The 10,805-nt window shown below is 38.6% G+C and overlaps 1 protein-coding gene across 1 annotated transcript; it reads right to left on the reverse strand.

The window, feature by feature from the left end:
• Positions 1–4,121: 4,121 nt before the first annotated feature.
• Positions 4,122–7,920, reverse strand: LOC146884359 (LEAF RUST 10 DISEASE-RESISTANCE LOCUS RECEPTOR-LIKE PROTEIN KINASE-like 2.4). The gene is made up of 4 exons (XM_085666038.1): positions 7,107–7,920; positions 6,586–6,624; positions 6,069–6,092; positions 4,122–5,589 (listed from the first exon to the last, which is right to left on the reverse strand). Exons 1-4 carry the CDS (start codon positions 7,918–7,920, stop codon positions 4,361–4,363), a joined length of 2,106 nt encoding a protein of 701 aa, XP_085522164.1. The 3' UTR covers positions 4,122–4,360.
• Positions 7,921–10,805: the final 2,885 nt, after the last annotated feature.

Raw genomic sequence — 10,805 nt, forward strand, 5'->3', positions numbered from 1 at the left:
ATATACTTTCTTTTTTATATTTGTTTATATTGTTTAGGAATACTACAATAAAATCCAATATTATTGATGACCAGTTATTCGTTAGTAACAGCAGAAATCCGCAATTAATTTTATTTTTTATGGATTACTTTTTTATGGTAAACAAAATTGTGATCTATCGATAATTTGACATGGATATTAGCAATGAATTTTCTCATCAATAAATGTAATATAATTAGAGATGTCAATTCGGTTCCTAGTCCATGGGTCAGTCCTGGCCCACTTTTCATAAAGTCCCTTTTAGGGAGCTCCTAAATGAGGGGGTCAAAAAAAAGCTCCAGCCTCCAAAGCCCCCTCTCTAGTGGATTAGGGCTAGGATTAAAGTGGATTAGCCCCCTAAATAATACTACATTAAGTCAGAGTCAAAGATCAAGTCGAGCGACTCGAACGAGCCCGATGACCCGGACGGGCTCGACGACCTGGACGGGCCCGATGACAAGGACAGACCCGACGACCAAGATGGGCCCGACGACCAGGACGGGCCTAACAACCCGGACATGTCCGACAACATGGACGGGCCCGATAACTCGGACGTGCCCGACGAGGTGGATGGGCCCTACGACCCAGACAGACCCAACTATTCGAACGGGCCGACGACCCGTATGGACCCGACAACCCAAACGGGTCCTACGACCCAGACAGGCCCGACGACACGTACGGGTCCGACGATCCGGACGGGCCAGACAACCCGGACGAGCGCGACGACCCAGATAGGCCTGACAACCCGGACGGGCCCAACAACCCCTAAGGGCCCAATGATCCGAAGGGGCCAGATGACCCAGACGGGCCCGACGATCCGGACAGGCTTGACGATCTGGACGGGCCCAATGACCCCGACGGGCACAACGACCCGAACGAGTCCGACACTTCCGATGGGCCCGATGACCTGGACTGGCCCAAAGCTCCTACAGGGCCCGACGACTCAAACGGACCCAACGACCTGGACGGGCCCGATGATCCATACAGGCCCGACGACCCGAACGAGCCAGATAACTCAGATGGGCCCGACAACCCGGACATGTGCGATGACCCAGAACAGCCCGATGACAAGGATGGGCCAGAAGACCCGAACAGGCCCGACAACCCAAAAGGGTCCGACGACCTAGACGGGTCCAACGACCCGAACGGGCCCGAAGACCCAGACGAGCCCGATGACCTAAATAGGGCCCAATGACCTGGATGGGCCCAGTGACCCAGAGGAGACTAGATGAGACCTTTATGGGTTATTGGGCCCGTCTGGGTTGTTGGGCCTGTCCAGGTCGTAATGCACATCCGGGTTGTCGTGCCCGTCCAAGTAGTCGGGCCCGTCTTGGTCGTTGGGCCCGTCCGGGTCGTCAGGCTAGTTCTGATCGTTGGGCCCGTCCGGGTCATCGTGCACATCCGGGTCGTCGTGCCCATCCGGGTTGTTTGGCCCGTCCAGGTTGTTGGGCCCGTCCGGGTCGACGGGTCAGTCTAGGTTGTATGGCCCGTCTGGGTCGTTAGTCCCATCCGGCTCGTGGGGCTCGTTTGGGTTGTCGGGCCTGTCGTGTCGTCAAGCCCATCTAGGTCGTCAGGCCCGACTTTGTCGTAAGACCCGTCCGGGTCGTCGGGTCCATACGGGTCGTCAGGCGTGTTTGGGTCAACGGGCTTGTTTGGGTCATTGGGCCTGTCAGGTTCGTCGGGCCCGTCCGGGTCGTTGGGCTCGTACGGGTCATCGAGCCCGTCCATGTCGTTGGGCTCGTCCGTGTTGTCAGGTTTGTCCTGGTTGTCGAGCCCGTTTGGGTCGTCGGGCCCGTTCGGGTCGTTGGGCCTGTTTAGATCATTGTTCCCGTTTGAGTCGTCGTTCTTGTTGAGGTCGTCGGGTAGGTCCGGGTCATTAGACCTATTTGGGTCGTCGTGCTTGTTCGGTTCGTTGGGCCTGTCCCACAAATAGTAATATATTTTAAAAAATAATATATTTTTCATGTGGAAGATGAAAGCCCATGGGTTGGCCCTATCCCACAAGGCTTTTGTAGGGTTTTTGGTCCTGTGGGCCTCTTTGTTGGGGGCTTTTTTTCAATGTGGGCTTTTTTGGCCCTAGCCCAAATGGGCCAGAGCCAAACCCTGTGGACTAGACCAAATTGACACCTCTAAATATAGGCATCTAGTGTAGAGTTTTTTATTCTCTGTATGTAGATAAAACTTGCCAATACCAATTAAGCAAATAATGTTGACAGACTTAAATACTATCACATAAGACTTAAATACTACCACCTTATACAACTTATGAAGTTCATCTAACTTTACCAAATCAATGACTTACAAATTGAAGGAAAGAATGAACACAAATAAGTTATGATTTGTCTAACATTTTTTGGTAAAATACTATGAATAGCCGTTAGTAACAATTGTTGTATTAAGATGTGGGAGTCGTGAGACTTCGGTCTAATGAGCTTCAAGTCCTACATCAACACTATAAGTTCTTAATATTTAAAGAGTATCCTTGTTGGACCTTGACACTCTTTAAAAAAACTTATCTTTTCTTGTTTGGACATAGTATGCAAGGGTCAAAAAGGTACGTTTACCAACTGCCAATGGTGCCAAGAAAATCCAAATGAGCATTTCACTAGTGGAAAAGGGAGAATCTATGACGACTTATTGAGCCACCTGTCATAATAAGTTGACTGGTGGCATTTTTGTAATAAAAGTAACAATTATTATGACGGGTGAGAGGGGATCTACCACAATAAGTGAAAAGAGGAAACTTATTATGACGGGTGCAGTAGACCTATCATAATAAATAGATGCGATGGCAAAATTGAAATATGTTAAAAATATATTATGGTAGATTTTGGGAGACCTGTCATAATATCTCTAAATCCCTAATTTTTCCATTCTCTCATCTCTCTTTCTCGCCTCCCTTCTTTCTCAAAGTAGTTTCATTTCTCTTTCTCGTCCACCTTCTTTCTCAACCAGTCCATGTTGCGTTCGTCGTCTCCCTTCATTCTCAAACAGTCGACGCGACCTTCGTTTCTCGTTGTCGTAGCTTCCACAAGCGTTGCCGTCATTAGCCTCTCCCAATGATGTTGTTTGGAGCATTTTTCGATGATGTCATTCGCCGCGTCATCTGCCCTCATTGCCACACCGGTGATTCTGCCATCGTTTTGACAGGTTTTCCCTCTTTCGTTCACTTAGTTTGCACATGTCTGTCGGGCTATGGTTATACTTTGGAGTGACTGAGAATTGCTTTGTCATTTTAATGTGTGTTGCTATTGTTACCCTGTGTTGGCATCATATTGAATCTTAAAGGCGTTTCTAGATTGGTTGAAATGTTACACGAGAATGAATGCTTATCTTAGGTTGTAATGCTTGTGTTTGGTTTAAAGTTTTAATTTGGTTGGTTTTCGATTCATCCAAAAAATTTTATCCTTGTTACTCGGTTTGCTTTTTTTCCTTATTCGAAAGTTTTGGGGGAATTATGGGTTTAATTTTAATTCCCCTGATCTTGTGACTTAAGAATTTATCTGTAGGTGCTAAGTTTAGGGGTTGTCTTTTATTTTTATTTGGCTCATTCATGAAATTTTAAATCCCATTTTAATTTGCAAAATAATTGGTTGGACTGATTTCAATGGAATTTGTTTCATACATACATAAGCAAACAACATGCATTACCCAATTTTTTTAGTAGAAAGCTTCGGTGACTAAATTTTACTGATTAATTATAATTATTTTATTCATAATAGAGATTGTTTTAATAATTAATGATTTTTTATTTTGTAAATTAATTATTATAATGATTAACAATTTTTTATCATTGATATTTGTGGTTGTTAATAGAGGATTTTTTGTAGTGAAGATTAAATGATGTAGAAAAATAGTCCATTCTTTTTAAATAATTTATTTGTGAATTTAAAATTCATAAAAACACTATTTTTAAAATTTAAATTTACAATAAAAGAAACCTATTGTTTTTAATCGATTATTTTCACAAAAGAAAGTTGCTATGATTTTTATTTTCATAAAGATTTGCTGTGGATAGTTTTCATAGGAACTTTGGCAAGAAATTTATTTTGAAATTTTACAATCATTAACTATTTACAAACAAATTATCTATCAATTAAAACGGACAATATATACAATAATAAATTACTTATCTTACATATTCTAAGAAATCTAAAAAAAAAAACTCGACAAACATTTGTCTTTCCTAAAATATGTGTGAACATGATTATGGAGATCGAAGTAAATTTGAGCAAAATTATAAATTTGGTAATCCATATTTTATACTTCAAAATATAAAAACAAAGGAGAATAAATTATACAAATGACATATTATATATGAGCATATTCAACATGTCAAAAATTATTCCCTATTGTAGGATTGGTTCTGATTCTGTAGAGTACTAGAATAACTAATAAATTCACTTGTTATTGATTGTTTGGAGTTTTCCGCAGCTTCACATGGATATAAAGAAAATTTTGGAGGAATTTCCAAGTTTTCTATATCTCTTTCGAGCATTTCTACTACTTTGTTCATAGAGGGACGATTATTTGGATTCATTTGTATATACCATAGTGCAACTACAATAATCTTCTTTGCTATTTTCTTTTCCTCTTCTGTGATACCTTCTAGTTCTATATCTTTTTGTTCTCTAATGTTTTCATAAATCCAAGAGGGAAAGTAAATTTGGCTTGAATGCTCTACTTGGGGATTCAAGTTTTTCCTTCTACTTGCCATTTCCATCAAAAGCATTCCAAAACTATAAACATCAGACTTATGAGATATTCTCCCAATGATTTTATAAAACAATTCTGGAGCCATATATCCAATTGTTCCTCCCACTGTTGTCATGGTGACAATGCTATTATCTACCGGATATAGCTTTGCCAATCCAAAATCAGATACCTTTGGAATGAAATCATCATCAAGTAGAATATTGTGTGGCTTTATATCAAAATGCAAAATTTGCATCTCACATCCATGGTGGAGATAAGCAATTCCTCGAGCTATCCGAATTGACATATTATATATTTTGTCATAACCAAAATCTACACTTTGGTCTTTAGAAAAAATAATTTTATCAAGAGATCCATTGGACATGAATTCATAAACAAGAGCACGTCTTGAACCCTCAACACAAAATCCAATTAACTGTAATATGTTTTGATGATGTATTCTTCCAATGGTAGCAACTTCATTGATAAAGTCATGTCCATTACCTTTTGATTTACCTAGCATTTTTATTGCCACACAAGTTCCACTAGATAATTTTCCCTTGAACACCGAGCCATAACCTCCTTCACCCAATTTTTCTTTGAAACCTTTAACCATCTTCTTGATTTCCTTGTATGAGTATCTAATAGGCATCAAGTTATTGTGTTCTAGATAATTTTCAATATTTTCATACATTGATAAATGCCTTCTCCGCCATTTGTATATCAAAATCACAATAAGTAATGTCACCGCAAACAAAAATCTGAGTAGCAAGAATAATGGTAAAGCATAGCGTCCAATGATAAATGATATTGATGCAAAGCTAAGGTCTACTTTTTCAAATATTAGGTTCCCTTCTTTTATTGTTGCATGGAGTCCTGAAAAATAAAATTACAAATGTAATTGTGAAGAAAAAATGTGTAAGTCGGCACCATATAAGTAGAACTTCCTAAATCTGGTTAATAAAGTGAGAAGAGTACATGTTAAAAGTTCACTTATGAAATTATATAATTACTTTTAAAGTTTGTACATAAGTATAACTTCCTGAATTCGCCTACTAAAGTAAGGAGAGGACAATGTTAAAAGATCAATTATAATAATTATATTATTAATTTTAAATTTTGTTATATGAGAGTATTTTGATTTATCATAATTTTGAGTCATTGTTTTTTAATCAATAACTAGACTTTATTTCTAAATTGCACTATTTTAAGAGTGTGAAATCTAGTTTCTATAAAGGTTTTTATTAGACGAAGTTCTAGAGACTATCATACACAAATTGTTATAATAAATGTTCTATTAAAAAGCCAGCATATAACTAATATTATTTTTAGCATAAACAAGTAGAACAATTTACCTGTCCAAACATAAGTCACAAAATCTGCAAGAAAAGTATACCTAAATGAGTAAATAGAGGGAAAAACATTTGTTTGATAAGAAAGTTAATTAACATGGGATATTATAAGAAAATATATTTGTTAAAATAAAACATTAATTTGGTTTCCAAAATTCGATAACAAATAATAATAACATTAAAAGAAAATTAAACTTTGTTTCTAAAATTTGATACCAACCATCAACTTAGTAATAATAAGAACACCAAAAGAAAAAAAATTGTTTGTAAATTATATCAAAAAATTTAGTTCTTTTGCTGCTACATATTAGTCAATTCATGTCAACATGAAAGAGGGACAAATATAGATTTATTAATTAAAAAGTAAGATATGTTTAGCAATGTTTTATTACTTGATTAATAAATATGAAATGATATATATATTTGTAGAGTTTATAAATAATGGAAAAGTATATAGTTGAATAAAGTAATGACACATCCAAATCAAAGAGCAGATAAATTGAGGTGGTACTATTCTTACATGGTGGATAAGCTAGCACTTGAAACCATATCCCTGTACCTGAAAATATCGAAAGAAAATATCATTTTCAGAATTATTTTTATCACTTTAATACCGCATAGAAAAAATACATTTTAACACGTTTCTACATTTATTTAACACATTGTTTTTACTATCCCATTATAAAAATCATGTCAAAAAAAATATAAGTGTCATCTTATCATTGCCCTACTGCATAATGCCATAAAGGAAATACCCAATAACAAGTTTCAAAAATTATTATTATTTAAAACTTCTAACGCCTGTATCTTCTTTTCTAAAAGTTCATGTAAAGCATACAATTAATGAACAGAGTGACGTATTAGTCATAAAAAAAATATAAATATAGACATGGGAAGCTTTGCTTAGAAATATCTCAAATTAGTTTTAACACGATGGGTTTGGTGATCATTGATAATATATATGTATATAGTTATCATGTATAATGATATATAATTGAAGAAATTTTAATTTTAATTTAACTTGAATTTGAGTTCCTTTACCACATTCCGTTTGCAGTAGTCCGAATATATCGTTGCAGAAGAGGGTGCATTGAAGCTTGAGGATGGAAGAGTCGAAATAGCACTCGCCATGAGATGAGTTTCCACATTCATCCTCACAGCCAGTATGTAGCCACGACATCTCAAATCCATAAAGTAGCGCTGAGTTCATCATAGTGTAGGAAGATTTATTTGCGTGCAAACCCCACCACGACGTCGGAGAAAGCAGCTTTATACGACAACCAACTTCAAAGTCCGCTGCTGTTAAGTCACCAGCAATGGCATATGTATACCCTTTTGTCTCCCACTTCACCCACGGAGTAGTGTTCACGTACTTATAATTCTCACTCACTGGATGGCTGCAATTCATGAAAATTATGTGCTTGAAAAGACTCTTCTCGTTAAAACTAAGTTTAGACAATTGGGCTTGAGTGGCTCGGTATGGATCTACAGCACGATAATTATCAGTGAAATTGGATTGAGACAGGAAATAGCGTGGAAGTGAGAAGCTTTGTTCTTCAACTCCTGGATCAACCACTCGGACTGTGAAATTATTGTAGTTGATGGCCTGCACATGATATTTTCCCCCGTACAAATATAACACCGTCACATTGTTTTCACAATCCAGCTCATACCTGTTGTCGCCAGAATATATTGGGTCACCTTTCAACCTAAATGGAGGCCTTATGTTTGCGATTTTCCCACAGGAAGAAGTGGGACAATCAAGAGCGTACTCTTGCTCATTTATCGCACATATTTGTTGGACCAGAAACAGCAAGAACATCAACAATAACACCATCTCTCTCCACATCATCATGGTTGGAGACTTGTGATAAAGACTTGAACCATGGGCAATATTTAACTGTTTAATCGCAGGCTTACGTTTTTTTTTTTACCAAGAAACTCCTTATCTAGAGTTCTATATACTTGCAACGAAATTTAGAAATATAAAAACTACAGTGTGATTCCACGTCGATCACGCTGTTTTTATTGGGTTTTTAATAAACTTAAATGTATTAACCACTATAGGTAACTAGCCGTTGTAAGAAACTAGCCGTTGTGAGTGGTTAATGCACTAGCCGTTGGAGTCTAGGTAGTTAATAAGTTAGCCGTTTATAGCCGTTTATAGCTGTTTATAGCCGTTGAGAGTACAATATGAGGAAATGTGGGTCTATAAATATAATGTATTGTAAGAACAACAAAAACAACAAGAGGTGAATAAAGTTTTTTCACAAGATCATTTGAGTTGTTGTCTAACAAAGTGCTAACAAAGTGGTATCAAGAGCCAGTTAGCTTGAGTGTTTGAGTGGAAAAGAGAGAGAGCTAGAGAGCTTGAGTGCTTGAAAAAAGAGAGCTAAGTGTTTGAGAAAAAAAGAAAGTGAGATGGCCAGTCTTACAAATAGTGTCTCCCTACCCAAGTTGACAAAGGCTGTCAATTATGACAATTGGAGTCTCAAAATGAAGGCCCTTCTTGGATCCCAAGAAAATTGGGAGGTGGTTGAAAATGGTTTTGATGAACCAGCCAACACTACAGGTTGGTCAAATGCCCAGTTCAAAGTGCTGAAAGACGCACGTGTGAAGGACAAGGCAGCTTTGTACATTCTGTACCAAGCTGTGGACGAGTCTGGCTTTGAGAAGATTGCAAGTGCAAAATCTTCAAAAGAAGCGTGGGACATATTGGAGAAGGCGTATAAGGGAGATGATCGAGTGAAGCAGGTGCGACTTCAAACACTTAGAGGCGAATTGGAGAGCATGAAGATGAAAGAGACAGAAGGAGTAGCCGAGTACATTACTCGGGTTGAAATTGTGGCAAATCAACTTAGTAGAAATGGAGAGACGTTGCCTGCTAGCCGAGTTGTGGAGAAGATCTTGAGGTCTCTAACGGATGACTTTGAGAACGTGGTGTGCGCGATTGAAGAGTCCAAGGACTTGTCAATGTTCACAGTTGAAGAGCTTGTCGGGTCCCTTGAGGCGCATGAGCAGCGGAAGAAGAAGAAGAAGGTTGAGCCACTTGATCAATTACTCCAAACAAAGATGTCAATTAAAGATGAGAACGCTCAGAACACTCAAGGTAGAGGACGATATCGAGGAGGTATAAGAAACGGTCCTAGTGGTAGAAGCCGAGGACAAGAAGAGAAAGAACAATCCGGTCAACAAAATAGGCACGGAAGAGGACGAGGTCCATGGAGAGGAGGTCAATCAAGCAACTCAAATGTTGAGTGCTTCAAGTGTGGCAAGTATGGCCATTATGCAAAGGACTATTACTCAGGCAAGTGTTTCAATTGTGGTAAATCTGGACATTTTGCCAAAGATTGTAGATCTGAAAGTAGAAAGGAAGAGACGATCAACCTCACAAAAGATGTTGAAGAAGAAGCGACATTGTTGATGATGGCGCGTAGCTCGGGAGCCGAGCATAAACAAGTGGTGAACTCGGCAAGAAAACCGAGTAGCATGGAGAATTCAGCAAAAAAGCTGAGTATAGTCGATAACTCGACAAGACAGTCGAGTAGCGTGGATAGGTCAACAAGACAATCGAGTAGGTTGCATAGGCTGGTGAGACATGTAGATAGCCCAAACAGGGTGGTTGAGCGTGTAGATACCCCAGACAACATGGTGGAGCATGAGGCCAACTCAGTTAACTTGGTGGAACGCCTACATAGCTCGGATAAGTTGGTGGAGCAAGTGGATTACTCAAATAGCTCGGTGGAACATGTGAAAAGCTTGAATATCTCAGAATTTGAAGAAGAAAAGCTTCTAATCCAAAGGTTGGAGATTGCAAAAGGAGACTTGCAACAGAGTATTGAAAAGGAGGTTAGAGACAATTTAATTCTACAAGAAAGCGTAGAGAGAAGGAAACATGCTTTGCAAAAGCGGCACTTGGAATTTGAAGAAGATGTTTCAAGTTTGCAAGAACATTTACAAGTTGAGAAGGATCTGAGAGCTGCACTCGAAGTGCAAGATGAGAAGTGGCGACTTGAAATGGATGAGGAGATTGAGCACAACAATACGTGGGTGTGGTCTAACCTTTCAAAAGGAAGTCAACCTATTGATAAGAACTCAGTTAACGACAAATCGGCCACAAAGGCAAAGAACCCAATGAGTAACAAGTCGGTCAAAGAGAAGAACAAGTTTGCCAGTAAGGATGCAAAAACTGAGAGAGCAGAGAACAAGTTAGTCACAGGGAAAGCGAAGTACAAGTCGACCATAAATAAAGTGAAAGGGAAGTCAGTCATGAAGAAAGCGAAGAACTTAACTATTCATGAAAGGGACAAGCACAATGTGAGAAGAGTTATTGCACGTTGGAAGCCGTGATGAAGAATAAAGGAACAAAGATGGAGAATAATAGAAGCATTTAAGTTTAAGGGGGAGTTTTGTTGGGTTTTTAATAAACTTAAATGTATTAACCACTATAGGTAACTAGCCGTTGTAAGTGGTTAATGCACTAGCCGTTGGAGTCTAGGTAGTTAATAAGTTAGCCGTTTATAGCCGTTTATAGCTGTTTATAGCCGTTGAGAGTACAATGATGAGGAAATGTGGGTCTATAAATATAATGTATTGTAAGAACAACAAAAACAAGAGGTGAATAAAGTTTTTTCACAAGATCATTTGAGTTGTTGTCTAACAAAGTGCTAACAGTTTTCCCTATAAAAATTGTGCAATAACATTTAAAAGTGAAAACGCGGACTTGGAATGACTTTGACC

This window comes from Vigna unguiculata, chromosome 8 (assembly GCF_037176805.1).
Source record: "Vigna unguiculata cultivar grain cowpea cultivar isolate G323 ecotype 2 chromosome 8, ASM3717680v1, whole genome shotgun sequence".
NCBI lineage: Eukaryota > Viridiplantae > Streptophyta > Magnoliopsida > Fabales > Fabaceae > Vigna > Vigna unguiculata.

Bases quoted from the DNA above. Each gene is read 5' to 3' on its own strand.
- LOC146884359 (XM_085666038.1), bottom strand. From the start codon at position 7,920: ATGATGATGTGGAGAGAGATGGTGTTATTGTTGATGTTCTTGCTGTTT. The intron at 6,093-6,585 runs GTAAGAATAGTA...CTTTTCTTGCAG, and splicing joins AGTGCTAGCTTATCCACCAT to ATTTTGTGACTTATGTTTGG. The intron at 5,590-6,068 runs GTAAATTGTTCT...TTTATTTTTCAG, and splicing joins TGTGACTTATGTTTGGACAG to GACTCCATGCAACAATAAAA.